This window comes from Rhinoraja longicauda, chromosome 14 (assembly GCF_053455715.1).
Source record: "Rhinoraja longicauda isolate Sanriku21f chromosome 14, sRhiLon1.1, whole genome shotgun sequence".
Classification (NCBI taxonomy): domain Eukaryota; kingdom Metazoa; phylum Chordata; class Chondrichthyes; order Rajiformes; family Arhynchobatidae; genus Rhinoraja; species Rhinoraja longicauda.
The window spans coordinates 40,324,021-40,347,312 of record NC_135966.1 but is presented as its reverse complement, the minus strand read 5'-3'; the positions used below and the strand labels follow the sequence as shown (position 1 = coordinate 40,347,312).

The 23,292-nt window shown below is 35.9% G+C and overlaps 1 protein-coding gene across 5 annotated transcripts in view; it reads left to right on the top strand.

Moving 5' to 3' along the window:
• rbm27 (RNA binding motif protein 27) overlaps nucleotides 1-20,358 on the top strand; it is a 98,369-nt gene extending 78,011 nt beyond the window's left edge. For 2 of the 5 annotated variants that reach the window (XM_078411748.1, XM_078411746.1), the window contains exons 19-21: nucleotides 351-434; nucleotides 4,678-4,788; nucleotides 6,011-8,366. In XM_078411748.1, coding sequence (XP_078267874.1) covers nucleotides 351-434; nucleotides 4,678-4,788; nucleotides 6,011-6,157 — 342 coding nt within the window. In that variant the 3' untranslated portion in view covers nucleotides 6,158-8,366. Of the gene's footprint in view, nucleotides 1-350; nucleotides 435-4,677; nucleotides 4,789-6,010; nucleotides 8,367-16,683 lie in introns of those variants that run through there. The other 3 variants (XM_078411747.1, XM_078411749.1, XM_078411750.1) reach the window with 3 other exon arrangements.
• Nucleotides 20,359-23,292: the final 2,934 nt, after the last annotated feature.

The following is a 23,292-nucleotide window of genomic DNA, read 5'->3' as shown; positions in this document are numbered from 1 at the left end:
TATAGCTTCAGATATGTTCTATTGTATTCATGCAAACGAAATGCAACATTTTTAACAATCTGGTGTTTGTGGGACTATCATTATGAACCATCAAAGAGTAAAACAAAACTATAAGAACTTAAAAGTGCACAATAAAATAACATCCTGAGAGTTAACATTTTTAGAAGCTTTACATTTGCAGAAAAAAGTTAGCTGAAGGATTTAATTGAATTGTTAACGTTAGTTCTGTGACTTCACCGTATTTTGTACTTTATTATTTAGAAACAGGAATCTGAAGGCTCATACATATTAAGTAAAACAGATTTATTTCCGTTTAATCTTTTAAAATGCCTTTTGTCTGGTTTCTTTAGAAATTTGGAGAAGTAGAAGATTTTCAAGAGGATACTCCTTTAAGTGTTAGAATAACATTTAAGACGAGAATTGAAGCAGAAAATGTAAGTAGTATGATTGGCGCACTGTTAATTATGTGATTTTTGCCAGATTATTACATTTTAAGGCATAATGGTTGACTTTGTTATCTTCAAGTGCATCTTAGGATGGGCAAAACTATTGTATTCCACATCCCATGGATAAGAAATAATCCTTTTATTTTTGTTACCACTGTCCTGGATTGCATACTCTTGCAATCAGAGTTATGAAAAGGAAATCATATTTTTCAAATTCAGTAGAGATTTTGAGGATGCAGGATGAACAAAGGGAAATTAATAGGTATAATGGATTTTAACTGCCAACGGAAATTTGTTAAAGTACAAACTAAAAGGCTAGGGCACAAGATAAGAGCTCATGGCCAAGGAAGTAATATATTCGCATGGATAGATTGACGAACTAATAGGAAATGTGGGCCATTTTCATGGCATTCTATAACTAGTAGGTTGCCAGCAGGATCAGTGCTAGGACCTTATTTTTTACAATCTATGTTAACAAACAAGTTATACAGTAGTTGGGAAAGCAAGTTGTAAGGATGGCACAGTATGCAAAGGGATATAGTTGGGTTAAGTTTAAAAAAAAATAACGGATAGAGTATAAATGAATGAAATTTGGCAAGTAAAATAAATAAAAAGCACAATATTGTCTGGATGCACAGCCACTATCAAATGCTGCAATACAAAGATTTGGATGTTAGCACAGATAAATAATTAGGAAGACAAATTTAATGTTTTTTTAGAAGTAAAAGTGGCTTGTTAATACTGTATTATTTTTGCAATAACATAAAGAGTACTAGCATAACAAGTGCTTTATATACCTACTCTACCATTTAGTAAGATCAAAGCCTCAACTCCATTTCTTGACTCTAAACTGTTGACTCGCCTAAAATCTCGTTCAGCTCTGATTGTATTCAGTAATTCCACCTTCCACTGTTCTGTTGGTGCAAAGAATTCCAAAGGCTTGCAACACTGAAGGAAGAAATTTTTCCTCACCCGTATTTTAAATGGGCCACTCGTTAATCTGAAATAATGCCCCGATTTCAGATTTCCCCACCAAGTAAACATCATCTCAGTATCAAACTGTCAAACCTTTCTGAATGTTTGTGTTTCAATGAGATAACATCTCATTCTTATACAGTCTGATGAACTTTAAGTCAAACCTGCTTAATATTTTCTCATTATATTCCTTTTACCCAATGAATCAACCTAGTTAATCTTTTCCTAAAACGCCCAAGTGCAAGCTTGTCCCTCCCGAAACAAGGAGACTAATACTCTCCAGTACTCTGGAAATAGTTTAATAATCTCTTACACAATTGCAACCTAGTTTCCTACCATCTACTAAGATTTGGAGTCATATATTTGAAGCCCACTGAGACGAGCAGCCACAGCAAACAGTTCAGTGGTAATTTGGGATGGGCAATAAATGTCAAACCTGTTTGCAGTATTAAACTTGTGATCACATACAATATAGACAAAGTCATTCTGAATTAAGATAGTTCCTGTGATATTTCCATATCATAGTGAAGTCTTTAGATCCAAAAGAAAATTAGATTTACCTACTTAAAGGCTCGTTCTTCAAATGTCGAACATGTTTAAGAATTGTAAAATTTCCTGTTTAACTGATTTGAAAGGCTTTGTGTAATCTCAGTAACTGTAGAGTCCAGGTTTCTGGTACAAATACTTTAACAAAAAAATTGCTGCTCCAACAACATGTCTGTATTTGAAACCGGTTCAAGGACTGATTAAAATACATAAATAGAGTGCTTAAATATTAAAAATTGGTTTAGTGTTAATCAGTATGTCAGGGAACTGAGTGTGTTTATTTTGGAGGTGGAAATAATGTTCTGGGTTTTGAGATAGGATCGATCTGGGATTGAGCAGTTCTCCCTGCTGTTGTCCAACTCAAAGGCAGGATATTGCATATGTTGGTATCAGAAATAAAAATAAAATTCTACAAGCATTCAGCTCAATCAAACAAATCTATTAAATGCATGAGAAATTTAAAAAGTACATGGAAAATAACTTTTCCCCAACTAATGAACAAGATTAAGGATGGTATTGGATTAAAAGCAAAGAAAGTGCAAAATCTAAAAATAACGAACCAAAACAGAATATGAGAATAAACTAGCAAGAATAAATTTGATCAGTCTGAAGAAGGGTCTTGACCCGAAATGTCACCCATTCCTTCTCTCCAGAGATGCTGCCTGTCCCACTGAGTTACTCCAGCATTTTTTTCTAGCAAGAATAAAACCAATTCTAGGTGCTGTTGTTGGATTTATAATATGCAAATAAGAGAGTAGTGAAGTAAAAAATGGTCCTTAAATAATACTATTATTAAAGATACATAATTACATTAATTGGGATTAAAAGCCAACAAATTCCTGGAGTTGATAATATTGTTTTATTTCATAAATTCCAAGGAATTTGGAGCACCACTGTTAGAAAATATAATACTTCCATTCAAGTAAAGAGAGGGAGGGAATTACGAACTGCAACTCAAATTCTCAACAGGTCAGGCAGCATCTGTGGAAAGAGAAACAGTTAACATTTCTGATCCCAAGACCCTTTAGTCAAAACTGAGAAAGTAAACTGGAAACTTTGCAGTTCTGATACAAGGTCCAGGGCCAGAAATGTTTCTGCACTCTGTATCTTCCATTTTTTTGCATTATCTGTTGTGCTTGAGTTTTGTTCAATTTTATTTATGTATGGTACAACTGATCTGTTTGGATAGCAAACTAAAAAGTTTTAATTGTAGCTCCATACACATCACGATAATAAACCTAAACCAGATGTGCTACCCAACTCGCTGAGTGTTTCCAGCATTTTCTGTTTTTATATTGTGTTTCCCAGCATGTGCATTTTTTGATTTTAAAATAATCTTGACATTAGTTATCGCGAAAACACGATCTGGTTTACTAATCAAGATAATGTTGGAAATCTTTATCAAGAAAGAGGTAGCTTGCACTTGTATGATCATAGGTATATGATCATCAATGTGATTAATATGAGTGAATGCCATTGATATAATTTAAAAAGAGGCAAAAAGATGTTCAAAATCAATGCCTGTCCTCAACAGTGGAATTCGGTACAACCGATTCGTTAAGATACAATTGTGCTACCAGGTTAAAGCCTATCTTTAAGAAAGGTGATGAGAATTTAATATAAATACTTTCCGCAGTTGTACGGGCAATACAAAGTTAAACAGGACAAGTAAGTGGTGTTCTGATAGGGAGTGAGAAGTTTATGCTAAAGTTAATCTGGCCCAGTATATAATGGACAAATTATGTTTGCATGAACATTCATTGGTAAAAAGTATATTAAGGCCATTACAAACTACTTAGTAGAAAGTTGACTAACTTTTTCTCAAATGTGGGTTGAACTGGGTAGGAAAGAACTGCAGATGCTGGTTTAAATCGAAGGTAGACATAAAATGCTGGAGTAACTCAGCGGGACAGGCAGCATCTCTGGAGGGAAGGAATGGGTGACGTTTTGGGTCGAGACCCTTCTTCAGACCTGGGAATAATTCCAAACAACGCAAGTCCCAAATTTCCTGACATGTTTGGAATGGTGAACCTTTCTGTTTGCTCCACTGCTGGACTTCATGTAAAATCCACGAATGGAACTCTCTCTTCCTGTAATTCCACAGTGATTATGCTGAGGAGTCGGCTCTTGCATCCTGTGCAAGGTTAAATCTATGATCCCCCTGATGTTAATGAGAGTTTCAGGCTGCAGAGAAGAAAGCAGGACTCTGTCTTAAAATTTTTTTTTTTCCGATGTTTTTAAGTGTGTTTTCGGATGATTTTATTTTAAATTAATTGGATCACTTTTAATAGTTTTTGTGTGTCCCTGAATACAAGAGGCAGTGGGTTGAATCATGCCTTCTTGCAACTAACAGTTCTGTAGGGAACCATTGCTAGCAGATGGTTCAACTGTTGTGTTCTGTAAATCTTGTACTAATAAGCATGCACGCAAAAGTCTGAACCAAGCTGGAGGTATGATGCCGCACAGAGCGGCTGCACTGGATTTCCCCATTCACGCCAATGTCGGACCACTGTACTAAAGAGAGGGGCTGGATGCACTTTGCATCTAGTCCCTCAGCTTCATACGAGGGAAGACTATTGTGCAACCTCAGGAAAAAGGTAAGTGCTTATGTTATTTTACTTTTTTAACGGTTTTCATTTTTGTTAGCATGTTAATATGTTTTTATTTCAATTACTTTTATGTAAAGTTATTTTTTTCCAATTGTGCACAGGCTGCAAATCAGGGAGCAAAGTTCAAAGGTCGAATCCTTCAGATCTCCTGGTACAAGCCAAAAGCACCTTCAGTATCAACAGAACCCAAGGAGGAGGAAACAAAAGAAGAGGTACTGCACTGGCCATAGAATTTCTCTGCTTGGAATAATACAGTAGTGCTAGTAACACCCACCCCCACCCTCCCCCTCCACTTCCCTCAACCATTCTTATCAAATAGCACTCTGATCAAGATACCCCGAGGAGGAACATGCCAGAAAATCTGCTTCCTTAGTTTGTTCAAGTTAACTATTATGTTTTCTGCATAACATATATACATTGAAATATTATTAAATTTATTTTGTTTTGTGAGGTGAGAAAAAAACTTGAAGTGTGCCTAATGGTTACTGATGGAAATTCTTAACTTTGCTTGAATAGGTGCCAGTGTACTGATTACCAACACAGGCTTTCAAGCTGTGCTTGTTGCCGTTGCACGTACACTATAGAAAACCAATGCTTGCCCAGAAGTCAAATTTGATGGGGCTATCATTACTGTGAACTTCAGACAAGCACATGAATGAACTGAATATATATCTTCTTTCCTTTCTTGAAGGTGCCACAGAATTCCATTTTCCACCCAAGGGTCCATTCCTTGTATGGTTATTTACATGCTCCTGTGACCTAATCCTTCATCTCTGCAATTTTAGTTGGAGTTGCACTCCAAGCTAAGATAACACTCGGCAATACAAATATGGATTTGGATGGTCCATTCTTTTCTAAAAGTTCTTAACTCTATTAGAACATAATATATAGCAAATTGGACATTTGGCCCTTTATGCTTGCTCTGTCAAGCAAGAAGTCATAACTGATTTTCGGAATGAACATAACTTATTTTTGGGAAATATAGTATGTCTGTTGTAGGCCAATATAGTTAGTCAATGTTAGCTTTAATATTTCTGTCAGATCAAATATTTTTTTGTGACCGAGGCAGTGTTTCCACTTCATTGAAAATAAGCTTCCTTTTTTCAATGTTAAATTAATTATTACAAGTTCAGAACTTATGCTATATTTCATTGCTTCATATCAGTACACTGAACTAATTACTGAACAGGGAACCAAATTAAGTCATCTTGTGCAATTAGCACTAGGATATTATATTTATTGTACATACTTTTCATCCGACTCCATAGATGTTGTTGAAATTTAGAAATACATTTTAAAAAGATGGCAAATGCTTCAATTTGCATGTTGCTGCAGTCTTGGAAAGCTCACGATTATTCTTTGAAAATCAATTAAATGTGATGCTTGTGTAACTCGGAGAATTCTATTAACTTTCATTCTGCTAATCATTTCCAGCTGTCCATGATTCGCTGTAGGATATGTATTTATGGTTCATTGAACATTATTAAAGATATTAAATTGCTGTGGTCAAATTCCCAACGCTTAGATTTGTACGGAGCATCAATACAGATGAAAAGGAGAACCACTGCAAGCTTGAAATAAAAACAAAAGTTGCCAGAAGTATACTTTGCCAACTAAAAATAGAAAAGTCAATGCTTTGCTGAAAACCGGTTTATCAGAACTGTGGGGGGAAGGCGTGACAATTTTACAAAGGTTATGAAATACAAAAAATTGTAATAACAAATTGTGCTGTTTAATTCCTTCAATGTAACACCATCAAGCTATAATTCTGTCAATGTAACACCACCAAGCTGTCAATGGCCCTGAAAATGCAAAATACTGCAGATGCTGGAAATCTGAAGTGAAACAGAAAATGGTGGAAATATTCAGCATGTCAGGCAGCATCTGCAGAGTGAGAAATAGATAACATTTCAGATTAACTTCAGATTTAATTTCAGATAGTCCGTGCTTTCCCCCTCTATCCCCTTCCCAGTTCTCCTACTAGTCTTCCTGTCTCCGACTACATCCTATCTTTGTCTCACCCTCTCCCCTGACATCAGTCTGAAGAAGGGTCTTGACCCGAAACGTCACCCATTCCTTCTCTCCAGAGATGCTGCCTGACCCGCTGAATTACTCCAGCATTTTGTGTCGACCTAACATTTCAGATTGCTGGCCTTTCATCAGAGCTACATAGCATTATTGAGTGCATGTTTCTCATGATGCGCGGAATGCTGTAAATATAGACTTTTTTGGTAAAAACCTCCAGATTTTTTTCACATTTGTTGAACTAGATTTGATCAGAAAATCTTAAACAAGCTACTTTTGCAAAGAATCTGTCAAGATGTCTTTGCTGCGTCTATATTTGTTGTTAGATACTATCTTTTATTTTATGAATGTTGAATTTCTTTCATAGTCTGTAATTCCCTAAATTAAATCATGAACATTGTTCAAGAATTCAAGAAGCACTTTAAAAAATTTTGGTTTGTCTTTTTAATTTAGATCATAAGAATCAATGAAAGTGCTTGTTCAGGTTTAAGGACAAATTTCTCAGTTGTGTTTTGGGATCTTCGGTTAGATGCAACACACAAATATGATCATATTGAATGATTTTATTTTAGAAAATTCGCTTTATATGAATGACATAAGAATTTGCAACAGAGGGCCAGGTGTAAAAGCTAATTAAAACTTCTGTTCCTGGATTATTAGGATACAAGTAGTTGAATCAAGATATTAATTTGGTTGTGCCACGTGATACAATAATTGGAAATTATTTTGATCAGTTGAAGGTTGTGAAGGTTGTGAAATTAAAAGTAATTTATCTTTCTGGTGGAAGTGAAGACAGATAATGATACAAAAATGCTAATTTGTTCATGGAGGATTGAAGTTGTCATCTGAGCAGTAAGCAGTTATTCATTCCTCATGGAGAAAATAAAATTGGGTTGCCGTAAAATCGCCAAATTTTGATTTAAATTTTTGCAATGGTTTTAGATGAAGCTAAATGTAGGTCTCTGTTTAATTTTGAACTCCATTAGTTTGATGAAGGTGTGATGCATCATTCATTTGAACTAAGTTAACTTCCTGCTGACTTGGAAGAGAGAGAGAGAGAAATTCTACAGCACAATTTCAAGGTTAAGGAATGAAGATGTAATACATTGGAGGGAACCTATCACTTTTTTTGATTCATTTGAATCTAGTTTATTCAAATTGGACCTAGGCTTTTGGGAAATAATTTTTGGATATTAAATTGAGACACATTTTGAGTAAGCTCAAAAGAACAAAATCTGTGATTGGTTAGTAAATGTAGGAATATTTTAGAATAGTCAGTCGGGAGGAATGAAATTCCAATTGAGAAGCTGGAATATTTTAAAAGTAAATACGATTGCCACTGTCAGATTAATTTTTTAGTTGTGGGTTAAAGAAATGGATTTTTGCAGTCCCATCTCCAGGGTCTTGTTTAAATAAATATTACGTGTTATTCCAGCTCCAGGGAGACCAACAGGAAGGAGGTCAATGAATGAGGAAACTATAGCTGTTGTACACAAGGCATATGATGAACAAAGCAATTAACTGAAAAGCCCAGCACTTGTTACAGGTTTATGTGTTGTAGCATGTGTTATCTAAATACTACAGAGAAGGGTGATTTGGGGAAATATGGACTGCATTAATAAGTACAAGTATCATATATTTCCTATCCTTCCCTCTCAAAGTATTTCCCATCAGTAAGCAAGGTAAAGCTAATACTGTGATGCATGCTTATATGTATGTAGCAGATAAATCGTATGTACCAAAGAATCCTGAAATAAAATATTTTCTTGCCTCTGTTTTTGAAGTATTAGTATGATCTCTGTGTGACACCTAATGCTATTTAATTAAAAATATATAATCAAATAAAAACCTAGTTTCTGGTGGCACTAATTTGCCGAAACTGGTAGCTCAAAAATTGTTCTAATATGTGATTTCTGGTAGATGTACATGAGGAAGATTGTTTTTCAGAGTTTTTTCTTGATTAATGCCAATGCATTAAATGGGATTCCTCTCTCAGCTGTTTGATTGTTTGTAAACTGGCTCCAGTGCTGAATTTGACTGAAATTGCATGTCTTATTCGATAAAAGATCCCCTTATCTCTTTAAACAATTGTTCATGGTTTGGTCTGTTCATAAAAATGTTTGGAATGATTGCACCCTATCTTCAGTGACCTGCTGTAAATGCATCTGTTGCTTATTTAGAGCCTGCTTCTCTGCTTCTTTCATGCAGAGGTTTGCTTTTGAGGATCACAGAGTTAAGATTCCTTTAGCAAAGCAAACTTTCAAGTTGAATTTGGAATAAGAATCTTGAATCAGCTTGGATACATAAGGGGCCCTTTATAAACCAAAGAAGCCGGAGGTAAAGTAAGCAACCGTGAAGTATTAGTACCAAAATTTGCAAATTTGTCGGCTAATTTTGGCATGCCTGCCAATATATGGTAGATGAAGAAGGCAATGGATTTGCTCAAGTTAGAAAAGCTTGGGATGGCTACAATACTTAGTGAACATAAATAGGGGGAAAAAAAGTTGTGTGAATTTGCTTTCTTTCTTTCCCAGCAGAACTAACTGTACGTCATCGCAACCTAATATTTCTACACTCTTCCAATTCCTGCCCATTGTACATACTCTCACAAACCTCTTTTCATTGCTGTATCGTTGTCAGCTGTGTGTTATGCTGTCAGGCCCCCTAATCTCGTCAATCTCCTAAATCACTGCTGTACCTTTCTCTTTTTAAAACTTGTGTGTTTGACAAACAAAATATTTGCTCTCTTAACATATATTTAAAGTGCTCAGTAATTGATGACATCTGTGAAGAGCTATGGGATTTTATTTACTAATAAGTACAGATTGTAATTATCAATGAGGAAACTGCAGAATGTCAACGGAAAACTAACAAAGTTGTGCCCCATTAATTACAAGAGAATGAGATGGTGAAAAAAACTGATTTAGCATACACTGGAAGTTTATTTTTATAAAGCCTCCCCGTGATGGGTCTTCCAAGTTACAGTCCATAACAGAGTAAGGAATAAATGTGCCTTTTTTGTAAAACATAAAGAACACTGCTCTGTGGGCTTCTTAAGGGCTTTATTAGCAATCATTTCAAGTGAACTGGAATTTTAGAAAGAAAGATTTTTTCCGTCATTAGCTGATGGAGCACCTGATAGGTCCAACGTAAGACAACATCAAGAGGACAGGAATGTTGATGTATGTAGCGATCTGACAGTTGAAACTGGACATTTTATAATGCAGCTAGAAAGTATGAAAAAAGCAGAGCACATTAGTTGATTAATACATCAAGAAAATGATCTTTCATGTTTGCAAAGGTTTTATGATAGATAATGCAAGATCTTCAATTTGTGTGCAAAGTAAAATGAGCTGTTTTGGTAACTGTTTACTTGAGAAGGCACTTGAACCCCGAATATGTTGTTCCTGCTGCACACATTTAGGACATCAAAATCTCTCATTTCCAACTATAGAATAAGTATTTGCTCCAAGAGAGAAGCCAGATTTAATGCACGTGAAAGAGTACGACTCCTGGGTTGCAACTATCCCAAAGGAAATATGCCACCAAAATTATGTGAGCAAATGGCAAACTGAGATCTCGACCCTGAGAATTACCATCTGTAATGAGCTTTGAATCGTAAAATGAAGTGATTGTATTTCATCTGCCAGTAATGAAAAAGTATTGGTGTAAGTGGTGATGGTGGGGAGAACTGCAGACATCAGGGTAAATATACCAGATGATTGAACTGTCATTAGAAATTATTGTTGCAAGCCTAACATGAATGGCATACATCTTCTGTTGCAGTTTTGCAATATTTTAGAACAATAACAACATTGCTGAAGTCAATATAGTAGTAAACATGTACTATCAGCGTTTACTGTGATATTATTTGGTTGCAACAAGTATGGTTAAACTGCACAGGAAGGTCTTGGCTTCTCCCTTTTTCTTGAGTCACTTTCATATACAGCATTACATTGACAGATATTTTTCAGGAGGTATGACGACCCTCTTTCTGTGACTCCCTTTTGAGGGTGATTTATTCACTCCAAGTGGTCAAACATCCTCTGGTCTTGGTATGTCAGCATGCTACTTGTCTTTTGTAACTGGTACTCTTAAACTGTTGAAATGAAAATAATAAAATAATGTAAATTATAATAGCTAGTTTATATGAAAACCATGGTCAAAAAGGACCACTATTATTTAATCCCAACCGGGAGTGTGCAGGTAATTTTTATTTCAAGATTCAAATACAATTGTATATTTTTACCAGTTAGTTTTATCTTGTTTGGAAAAATCTTTGTGGAATTGGCATGCTTTCCTTTGGCATTCATGGCATTGAATACGAGAGATGGGACAGAATGAGACCACATTGGGACTATTAAGTGCAGTTCTAGTTGCCCAGCTACAGGAAGGATAGATGTCATTAAGCTGGAAAAAGGGTAGAAAAGATAGAGGATGCTCTCTATGGTACATCTGTAGAAATTGGTAAGAGTCATTGGAGACTTGCCGAACCTCCTTAGTCATGACATCTAATCCAAGAGCTGGGAGAATGTATACATCAGATGAAGTCAACAATTTAAGATAACCAGCCTTTCTAATCTGTACCATTAACTAACTTCTCTTTCCCTCTATGATAGATTGATTTAAAACAAAAGCATTGTGCATCATATGTTTTTGAATTTTATCTCCATATTTTCTGCGGGTGTGAATATACTGCATAGCATCGAAACTTGGTAATATATAATTTGGGTCTTCGAAGGCACAACATACTGATGCTACAAATGAAACAACTTAACTAGAATGATTACAATTGGGGCTTTGTCTTTGGCATTTGTGACTTGATCCCTTGTGGTCACCGGCACTTTTTGCTCAGCATGTCTTTCTCATGCTGTCTGCTTCAGGGACATCCATTTCAAGGAAAGTCTGATGGAATTTGCAGATACAATCACTTGTTGCGCATGACCAGCAACGATCTTTGGCTTTCTCTGCCTGAACTAAATCATGATCTACTTTCATAATAATTCATTGCTTTATTTAATCAAAGAGGCATCATTCTGCTTCTGTTCCTTTGATAGTAAAACTGCACCAAATTTACCTTTTGACCTTTTCAGTGATAAAATTACTGATGGTTAACAGCAAAATTAAATTACTTTCCCATCTGTGTATTTCCATCACAAAACATGCAAATGAAAAATAATGTAAATTGCCTTACTTTGATATAAAACACAGCGTGTAGCAAATCAGTTATCATCTGTGGTGATAAATACCTAATGTTTCTTGTTTATCACTTTTGCTTGTGTTTGGTTGTACAAGTTGATTGCCCGTTATCCTTTTGCAGAGTTATTCCAATTTCAATGGAACTAAATTTCAAATGCATTTGGCAGTCATAGCGATTAATGTTGACTTTCATGTTCCTGAAGAAGAAATGTCTGTCAACGAACTTGCTGCTTGTAAATTCTAGACACAAAAAGAAGGCAATTTTGTCATCTTTCTTTGCTAACTCTTTGAAATAACCACCCAGTTCTTTTTATCTTTGCATTTCTTTGCCATCTTAATTAGTGTTTTGCATGATAAGCCCTGGGTTTCAGTATAGTTGTACATTTAGAATGTGGCATTTAAATGCCTGGTAATATTTGATGTTGTAAAGCATTTGATAAATTCCCTCATGATAGAATGATCCAGAAGATTAAGTCACATTGGGTCCACGGTGAGTTGATAATTGGATCCAGAATTGACTTGATCATAGATGGCAGAGGATGGTGGTAGAAGTATATTTTGCTGATTGGACATCTGTAATGATTTGTGTTCCACAAGGATGAATGCTTGTTCCGCTGTGGTTTGAAATATATATCAATGATTTGTGTGGAAATGTAGGGGAGGGGGTGATTAGTGAATTTTGCAGATTACATGAAATCTGGTGGAGTTGTGGATAGAGAGAGAGGAATATAGCAGGATTATGGATAAATTTCAAAATATGGGAAGAGAAATGGCAGATGACATTTAATCTTGTCGATTATGAAATAATACATTTTGGGGGGTCAAATGGAAGAGAAAAATATACAGTACATGCCAGGTCCCTTGGGGCATTGATCTACAGAAGGGATCTTGGGGGTGCAAGTCTATAGATCGCTGAAAGTGTCAATGCAAGTGGATAGGATAACAAAGTTATATGGCGTGTTTGCCTTCATCGGTCGAGGCAGTGACAACATTGGCTGAAATCATGTTGCAGCTGCTGAAAACTTTGGTTAGACCACACTTGCAATTCTTGTCACAACATAACAAGAAGGATGTGGAAGGTGCAAAAAATGTTCACTGGGATGTTGCTGTCTGTGAAGAGTAACAACTATAAGGAGAGGTGGACAAACTTAATGTTTTCACTGGAGCATCAGAGGCTGAGGTGGTAATCAGATGGAAATATGTCAAAATATGAGGCATAGGTAGGGTAGACAGTCAAATCTTTTTCCCAGATTGGAAATGCCAAATGCTAGAGGGCATAGCTTCAAAGGGGAAAGGTAAAGTTAACGGTTTTAATATGCAGAGAGTGGTAGTTGCCTGGAAAGTATTTCCAGGAAGCTGAGAGAAGCAGATAGGTAAAAAAATATTTAAGTGGCATTTAGCTAGATATTAGGACAGTCGGGGAATAGAGCAATGCTGACCACATGTAGGTAGATGGGATTACTTTAGATTGCCAAGGCCAATATAGATGCGGTACACTGTAGGGGCTGTTCCTGCGCTGTACTGTTCTATGTTCTATGGTATTTAATGTCAAGAAAGGTGAAGTTTGGACCAAACAGTTAAAGACAAATAAAGGTAGCCAAGATTATCATTATTTTCACACATCAGAGACTAATACTATATGATACAAAGCTATGTAGAATGTTGTGCTATTTAGATCCTATGGATTATAAGTGAAAAAGAATACAGTTGGCAGCCTTCCGTCACTGATGAGACATTTGCATTGCGTTTTGCAAATGGCAGAAGAATTTGGACATTGGTAAGCCTTTAAAAGCAGGAAAAAAGGTGCTGTTTTCTTGTGAAAATAAGATGAGATCAAGATAGCGTTGGCACCAACATATTATTTAAATTGTGCAGTAAAATCGACAAAGCAAGGTTGGAAGTTTTTCTGATGGAACCAGACAAATAAAATTCGGAATGACCTACCAAATAATTTTACTATGGTTGGCACCCTAATCCCAAATTTATGTTTGTAACAGATGCAGTTAAGAATAGTGACTTAAATAAAGCAGACAGGAAACATCATGGCAATTTTCTACTGGAGCAAATCAAAGTTTTTTTAAAAAAATGGGCCTTGTGTTCTGTATTTTTATTCTTTTGGATGTAAAATGCCGTTTTAATATTTTTTTTGGTTATAATTCTGTTGGAGCTAATTGTTCCAAACGCAAGAATTGAAATATGAATAGATGCTGGAAAACTGAAATGAAAACAGAAAATGACAGAGATTCTCAGCAGTTCAGCCAGTTTCCGTGGAGAGAAAAACAGTTAAAGATTTCGGTCAGTAACCCTTTATCAGGACTGGAAAGCTGAGCAAATAATCAGGATTTGTTTTGAGAGGACCACCACACCATCAGATGATATCTACTGCCTTTCAGAGGAGTACGGAAGAGACTTGCTGGTGCAGACGAAGAAAAGAACAAGAATCCTGCGTAGAAGGCATTTTGTTTCCAAATTACCCTTATAGCAGAGTTCAGTGGCATGGCATTAATCAGCTTCGTGTGATGAAACTTGCTGTGCATCCTGCTATTCAGCAGTAACTCATAATAACAATGTTTTCTCGTGAAGGGTGCACAATATCTGCTGTCTACTGGTCTCAGAAGTTGAGCTGCTTTTCTACTGATACTGCAAAGAATGGCGTTTAGCCTTGGAGGTTACTGGCCAACATGCAATACTTGGATAGAATTATTGCAAATCTCTGCCATTGAAGAAAATCATTCTACTCATTGTCAATGCCACTTGGAAAACTATCTACCCGCATTACAGTGTTTGGTCTGTGGGTCATGGGACTTTACATATGCATTTAAGTACTATTTAAACATGGTGAGAGTTTCTGTTCCTACCACCACTTGTCTCTTCTGTAATCCTAACCAGTACTTTCAATCTGAGCCTCGTAGTTTTTGACCTATCTTCTCGGGTAGATATGTGTCCTTCCAATTTATTCTACACTAATTGTAAACACCTCAAAGTCTCCCCTTGGCCTAAGGAAACAACTCAGTCTATCTAATCTTTCTTAACTAAACTTTTCCTGTCCTTGCATCGTTTTCATGAAACACCTCTCCTAGTGCTATTTCATCGTTCATAAATGTCCTGTGGATTTTATTTAATGTCCTGAATACATATTTAGTGAAGTGTTGTGCCAGCCCATCAATAAACTCAAAATCCAAAATCAAGTATATCGAAATGTCATTATCCCTGATTTTTTTTAAAAATCCTCAAGTCTGTGTACTCATGATGTTGACTCCTGGGCAATATCTCTAAATACATGTAAACACTGAGTAGCCAATCTGTATAAACATGGTGATTGGTTTCGGTCCACTTGTGACAAATGGAAGTTCTCTGTCGTGTGATGTTCTATTAATCAGCAGTCTTTGTTTATAGAGCTGAAGCTTATAATTTCAAAACCTACAAATGCATAAATAGGTTTTTGGCTGACATAATTTCCTTTTGAGCATTTAAACTTTAATGTGTTTAATGTACATAAATGCTTTTAGAACAATATGGAGATATATTTGGGGATTCCGTGGTGAAGGCCTTGCAGTAAACCAAAATTGCAGTTTTCTCTTGAGAAATCTGTGTCCATTCCCCAGGATTATCAAGATTTTTTTGTAATGATTTTTTTTGGGGAATTGAACGGGTAGATGAGGAAGCTTTGCTGGAACCTCCTTTGATGTTATTTGAATTTAATTATGTAGAGATTCATCTTTTGGTTAAGCATGTAATTTTGTTTATTTATGCAGTAGTTCTATCACATTCTCAGTTCAGCTTTTGCTAAATTTGTAACTGGCAACTCATTCCTTTGTATTTTGTTTTAAAAAGTTTTTTTGGTTTTCCAAACACTTTTGACAAGTCTTTCTGAAGAAAATCTAATAGTGGTTGGCCTTTCACGTCTATTCTGTCCATCAGTATAATGACATTTTAACCCATGATATTGTAATCCAGTATCATTTTACAAAAACCCTCTTATCAAAGTTTCCAAATTCTTTGTATTAAAGAACATGTCAACCTCTATCTTATTTATGCTCAATGACTAAGCTTTCACAATGCTTTGGGAAAGAGAATTCCAAAGGTTCACAACTTGGGTAGAGAAATTTATCCTTGTCTAAATCCCTTACTGTGAGACTGGCACCCATTTCTAGTCTCTTCACCCAAGTGAAACATCCTCACAGTATCTACCCTGTCAAGTCTCTAAGAATTTAGTATGCTTCAATGGCATCTCATTCTTCTCAACTCTATAGGTCTCAATACATAATCCTGTCCTGTAGGACAATACTTCCATTTTGGAACGTAGCCAGTTCAACCCTTGTAATATACTCCCTCTACAGCAAGTATATCCTTGAATAAAAGAAGCAAACTTCCTTCCAATGACCTTGTACAATGACAGTGACAAACTTGTACATGAGCTGTTTATGTTGTTAATTCTAATTTAACTGAAGAATTAACATTCTTCTGGACATGGACAGATATTATTTCATGCATTACTTTTCCAAATTCATCTCTTTATCTATAAATTGTATTCTGCAATACCAAACAGTTAGAAAGATTATTGAGAGTTCATTAACTTCTAAACAACTCCTAAGCAGCTTGTATTTCTCTCTCTCAGCTCTGTTGGTGGGCAAAAAGTGATCCCTTGGTAATATTGAACACATTTGTATCAGCATTGCTTATTATATTGCTTTATTTTGGTCTAGCTTGTATCTGGGGAAAAAGTGGTAGCTCATCTTTAGCTTTTAATTTCAAGACTAACTGAAAGAAACCATTTTACCAAACATTTTATGTAAGTTTTGGCAGGATTGGTGGATGGTTTCCACAGTTCATCAGTTTAGAAACTGTGCCATTAAGCACTTTTGTTTCTTCCTCTTCTCAAGGCATCAGAACCTGTGGATCCATTCTTTCGTGAAGATGACGACGATGAAGAGGAAGATGACGAATCTCGCTCCTGGAGACGATAGTGGGATTTAGAATTTTCATACTGTCGTCATGAACTTTTGTGAATTTTTTGTGTTTAAATATATTTACTAATTTTACAGAAACATTTTTATTGTATTTAAAGAAAAAAATAAGTTTGCAGCATTTTGGTGAAAAATACAAAAAAGCTTGTTACTTTCCTTTCTGTGCTTCTTGGATACATTTCCCAAAGGAGGTAAATCACAGAATGACTGGGAGGGTGGGGGAAACATGGGTGAAATAGGGAATAACCAGAAATACATTCTGCTTTTGCAGAAGTCCTTGTATGAATGTATATTAAAATAATGTATATACTTTGCCTTTTTTGATCAGAAGAACATTTAAGCCTGTAAGTAGATTTTTGAGAGGTTATTTTTTCCCTTTTTTGTTTTAAAAGAAAGAACAATTGAAACCAAAATCCATCTCGCAAGGAAAGCGCGTTAAGAGCAAATATTGAGTTCTACATAGGAAAGAAAAATCCATTTGGATAGTTGAGGGGAGAGAGTTCATTGTATGATCCTAAACAACGTGTTTTACTCAGCTGTGTTGGTGGCCATGGACAAAAACTGTCCCCATGGTGAGCGACAAAAAGATACTGTAGGACCAAGATGGCATCTGTTAACATGTACTATATTTAATTGGATAAAGTATGGTATTCTTCAAAGCTGAGCTATGTCAACGATAAATACTTACCAAGCTATTATTAAAGCTGCAATGCCCAACTATGTTAGACTAGATATTTTATTAATTTGCTATATATTGAATCCTTTTTTTAAAAAAAGAATGGAAATCTCTCCATGCTCATTGCCTGAATTTGCTTTTCATAATTTTGATTGGTTGTACATTGTTGATTTTTCTTTTGGTTTCACTATCACTCTTGGACAGCTAAGGGCGGGCATGGTCACATTGAACCATGTTTTCCATTACATTACTGATGCTCAATAGGGGAATATGTATTCAATCCCAGCTTCTCTTTCCTCAATTCAAGATGCCAGTGCTAATAAAAGAGCACAGCCATTTATTTTTCAACCGTTTCCTACAAAAAACATGTGTTGCTGATAGCATTGGATATTAAATAGCAATAATTTGGCTACTGTCAGAGAAGATCGCTTTAGCAATGTCAGGCACAGATTATGATCATCACAGAGTCCTCACCCACCACACCTGATTTGTATCATGCAAGTTGTTATTAAGAGTGCAAGTGTTCAATCAACATTCAAGGTTGAACAGTCTTTGGAGATCAAGGTCTGGAAGGTAAAAAGGATTATTTTCTGGGTGAAAAATCTGGCTCAGTTTGTGAACTTGTTGACATTTCTGTTTGCACAGGTAGAATGGTTGTTTGCTGTTGTGAGGTTTCTATTATATGGAATAGATTGTCCGCAGTGGCAGTTCTGCTATTAGTAGTCCACATGCCAATATTTCAAGTTTCCACCCAACATTCATTGTAATTCATTCCATGTCTCTAACTACACAAACAAAATACTGCTTATTTCAAAATTAGACTTGTCTATTGGAAACGGCAGAGTAAGATGCTGAACTTACGTTGCACAATTTCTCGTGCATTTTCTTCTTGCACTAAAGTGACTCAAAATGTTGACTCGTAGTTAAGCCAGTTTGATAAACCAGAAAATGATATAAAAGTGATTTTTAAAATATTCTGAAGACAATACCGCAAATCCACAATGCATAATTCAGCAAAGGCAAAAAATGTGAATGCCACACACTTCACTAAATACGAGCTTGAGGATTTAAATTTTCTGAAATTAAAAGTAATATGCACTGGTAGATACTGAAGCAAACTAATTTACATTTTCAATTACTGTGGAAATGCAGCTTTAAATAGAACAGTTATTGCATAGCGACATCTGAGTGAAAAAAACCCCACACAGTTGCAACAGAATACCATTTTACAAGTGGCTCTTTTGAGGCTATGGAAATAAAATCTTGATTGAGCTCACTTGTGTCCCTAAAACCATAATGTGTAATTGTGGGAGTTTCAATTTCCTACTGTAAGGATTAATTCTTTTGGGTATTCTGAGACTCCTGAATCTATTAACCGTATTCTACAAATGATTCTTTTATATGAAATTTACTGCTGTCTCGATATTTGACCATTAATTTTGATGACTATTTCAGATGATGAAATAATGAGGAAAAAACAGAAAACAGTGCCATCTTGTGATTAACCCAGTTATCATCGTGTTGTAATTGTCACAATCCATGCCTGGTATTTGTCAACCGTGTGATTGCATAAATCTCTGCCAAAAGCAGCCACTTTATCCTGAACAGAGGTAGTCTGGAGGGGAATCCCTCAACAATAGTCATTCATGAACACTACAGCATCTTGTACAATTGTCCAGAAGATTCTTAAGGTCATTTTTGATGAACGTAACTTCACGGTGATTGAAAATGCAATTGGTAGAAATTAAGTGGCATAGCTGATATTTCAGATAACCAGACATAAATTGCCCTCCTTTCCCTTTCTCTTTGAAGGAACCGATGATGGTATCAGAGAGTGAATTTAAGAATGGAGCTTATCTTTGGGATCTTGTTTAAAATAAAAAGTGGGTTATTTTCTGTAACTTGTGAAAACATTTACCCGGTCTCCCTTACAAGATGTCATGCTGTCTACTGATTCACACTGAAACATCATCTTTATCATACAAATTTCACAAAAATATCGAAAACTGGAAATCAAATTTATCCTTTGAACTTAGCTCAGATCAAACTTAGCCTTGGCCCTTTAAATACATTTCCAAACCTAAATGTCACATATTAAGTTTTTTTCTCAGATATTCTGCAGGATTCCAATAACTTTTTTTGCTTTACTTTCTTTTAACGCCTCTGCTTTATCCTATTTGTCCTTGTTGTCTTGTACCGTTCAATGTCCCGTGCTGTTCATTCAAAGTACTGTGTGTGATGTAGGGAAGGCTACACTTTTCATTTTAATGGGTGTGTGTGTGTGTGTGTGTGTGTGTGTGTGTGTATATATAACATTTACCATAATGAAGAGGAAGGATGGATAAGAAAGGGTTAGAGGGGCACTATGGTTTGAGGTGGTCACCACCTTGTGAACTTTCACAGAAAATACCATGATTGGGTTGAACACACAAGATGCATTGTACTGAGAGAACTCTCAGCAGTAGTTAGGCATTTAGAATTGACCATTTGTAGAGCTTTTATTTTGTGGGTGTGGAACAACCAGATATCCTACCGCTTTCTTTTGTAAGTAAATACTTGTATAATAGAGTTATTCAGAATTGTGAACGCATAGAATATCAATGTATTTTTAGGTTGTTTATGCTAAAATGTGAATTCAGTGCAAGGTTCTTGCACACTTCAGTAAAATGTTACTTTAATGGGTGATATTGTTGCTGAATTTGTAACAGTTTATACGTTTGGATTTATGTCTTTATTTCTGTTTTACTGATTGTATCTGAATTTCTAATAGAGGCATGTTCACATTTGAAATAAAGTCCCACAATGGAATGGTTTGCAATATAAAATGTTTAAAAAAAGAATTAAAAATTATATATTATATATATATATATATACATGGAGGAAAAAGATGGAAAAATTTCAAAAGAATTATTCAAAAAAGAAAGTTTAAAAGAATGATTTAAAAAAAGGAAAACGTTTAAAAAAAAAGAACGATTTAAAAAAAAAAATTAGTCATAAAACCATTCCAAAAAAAAACAACAAAATCATAAAAGAGCTACAACCAACTGCATTGATGTGTTTATTGGTGTTGTGTTTAGCTTTTTTTGTTTCAGTTGGACAACATCTTGGTTTATGCTGTTTAAATGGTAAGTAAAGCTTTTTATTTCATTAAAAATTGCCAATTAATTAAGACAGACACTGCGAAATCCAGCTTAATTTGGAAGTGACGGGGCTGCAGAAGGTTTCTAACCGAGTTATTTGACTGCTGTTTGAGGCATTGAAAATTTTAAATTCTAATTTATGCGTTCACATATTCCAAAAGATGAAATTAGAGCTAAAGTCCTTTTTATTGAGTTGGTAAATTGTCCTGAGAGGATGATGGGCGTAAAATGATAAACTATAAACTGAAGTTTGCAGAGATTTAAGAAAATGACAAGTGTGGAAAATACCATTTTTTAGCACTTTGGAGGAAATTTGTTTTTTCAGTAGATCGACCTCCATCATCACGGTCTATCGATGAATCTGCTGCAAACTATAAATTCACTTATTCTCTGAAGAGATTAACCTATCGCACATTTTTAGTGTATTATGACTCATTGTTCTGAGCCATTCTTCATATTGGCTGTTTTGCTTAACAAATATCTTTCTCGACTGTCTTTGTTATATAAATTTATTATAGATCTATGATGTTGATGTCATTATGATTTCCGCAGTTTTCAATTAGTGCTCAACTATTATGAGTCATTCTGTATTCATTTGGTGATTGCAATGAGAGGCTGCAATTTAATCATGGATACAACATACTGAGTAAACTTTAAAAAATAAGCTCTAACCATGATTTTTATTAGGTTTATGAGAACACAATGACATCTGCTTATGTTTAAAGATCAAATATGTTATTAAAATCATATTTCTTGAAATAATGCTAAATACTGTGCGCCTATAGCTCACTGTTATGTGTTGTACAGGGAGTCAATGTTATCTTGTGCAGCAAAATTCTCTTTGTAAGAAGAGCCTGCGGGCATAATGTTTATTAATTGGTCGCTTAATATAGCTTGAGCCCTTTAATTTGTATTTAAATCTAGATATTTAGCAGAAAGAGCAAGCCCAAGTGTTTTTATTTTGCCTATAAATTTAAGAGTTTTTCCTGCAGTGAATATCTTCCTCAGCACACTTAGTTGACTCCCCACTTTCAGTGGCGAGTCAGCACTGCAACCCTGCACCTCTACTCCCAGATCTGCTGTGCAACACATCTCCAGGGTTCTAATGTTTATTGTGTGATCCCTGCCCTGGTTTGACATACAGTGTGCAAAACCTCTCACATGTCAGAATTAAATTCCATTGGTATTCCTTGGCCCATCTTCCCAACTGATCTAGCTAGATCTTGTGGTGACTCCTTTCTAACTCTCCATGAAACGACCAATTTTAGTGTCATCTGCAAATGTACTAACTATGTTAACTATATGTCATCCAAATCGTTAATGTAGATAACAAAAGACAGTGGGACTCAGCACTAACACCTGTGGCTCTCCACTAGAACAACCCTCCTCAACTACCCTTTGATTCCTCCCTGCAAGCAAATCAGAGTACAGCTGCAGTGTTCCCTGATAGTGCCAGGTCAGGTGGACAGTGTGGTGAATAGCACTATTGGCATGATTGCCTTCATATTATATATGAAGGGTATATATATAGGAAGTACAAAAGTTGGCACACTGTGAAGCAGCTATACAAGTCGTTGGTGAGACCACACTTGGAGTACTGTGTACAGTTGTGTTTGCGCAGTTCGAGAAAGGATGTCATTAAGTTGGAAAGGCTGCAGAAGAGATTCACCAAGATGTTACCAAGCAATGTTTGAAACCAATTTGCTAGTGCACCTTGGAATCCATATGATCTAACCTTTCAAAATAGTGTACCGTGAGGGACTTTGTCAAAGGCCCTGCTAAAGTCCATAATGGTCCACTGCCCTGCTCTCTTCAATCCTCTTGGTGACTTCTTCAAAAAACACATCAGATTTGTGAGACATGATTTTCCACACACAAAGCCATGCTGTTAACCCTAATCAGTCTGTGCCTATCCGAATGCTGGTAGATCCTGTCCCTATGAATCTCCCAACAACTTTCCCATTACTGGCGTTGGGCTTTCTGGCTTGTCCTTACTGCCCTTCCTACACTTATGCTCACAGGGGAATTTGCTTGATCCAGACCAATAAATATGCATAAGCCTCCGTTTCCTGCTCAAAGCTTCAACATCTCTTATCAACCAGGGTTCCCTAAACTTGCCAGACTTTGCCTTTTCTCCCTAACGGGAGCGCACCTCCCCTGTCGTCTTGATCTTTGAAAGCCTCCCACTTGCCAGCAAACAGACCTTGCCTGCAAACAGTTGCCCAATCAAACTCTGCATGTTCCTGCCTAATGCCTCGAAAATTAACCTTGTCCCAAGGATCCTAGATTTTGACCAGTACTATCCTTTTCCATACCTATTTTAAAACTAACGGAATTATGGTTGCTGGTCCCGAAGTGTTCCCTCACTGATACTTCAGTCACTTGTGTTACCTTGTTACCTAAGAGGAGGTCCAATGTTGCAGTTGCACCTCTCAAGTGGGGTCCTCTGTTTATTGATTAAGGAAGCTTTCCCGGATATATTTAACGAATTCCAAACCGTTTACACTGTGGGAAACCCTGTCAATATAAGGGAAGTTGAATTCTCTAACTAATGTTAACCTTGTATTTAAATTTTTACAGTTATCTGCAATCTCTTTATACATCTGCTCCACCAGTTGGCCAAAGACTATTAACTAATCTGTTCCTGGGAGCAACATGAATATGGTCATGCAGTTGTAGAAGAACAATCATAAAATGATTCTGTGAGGA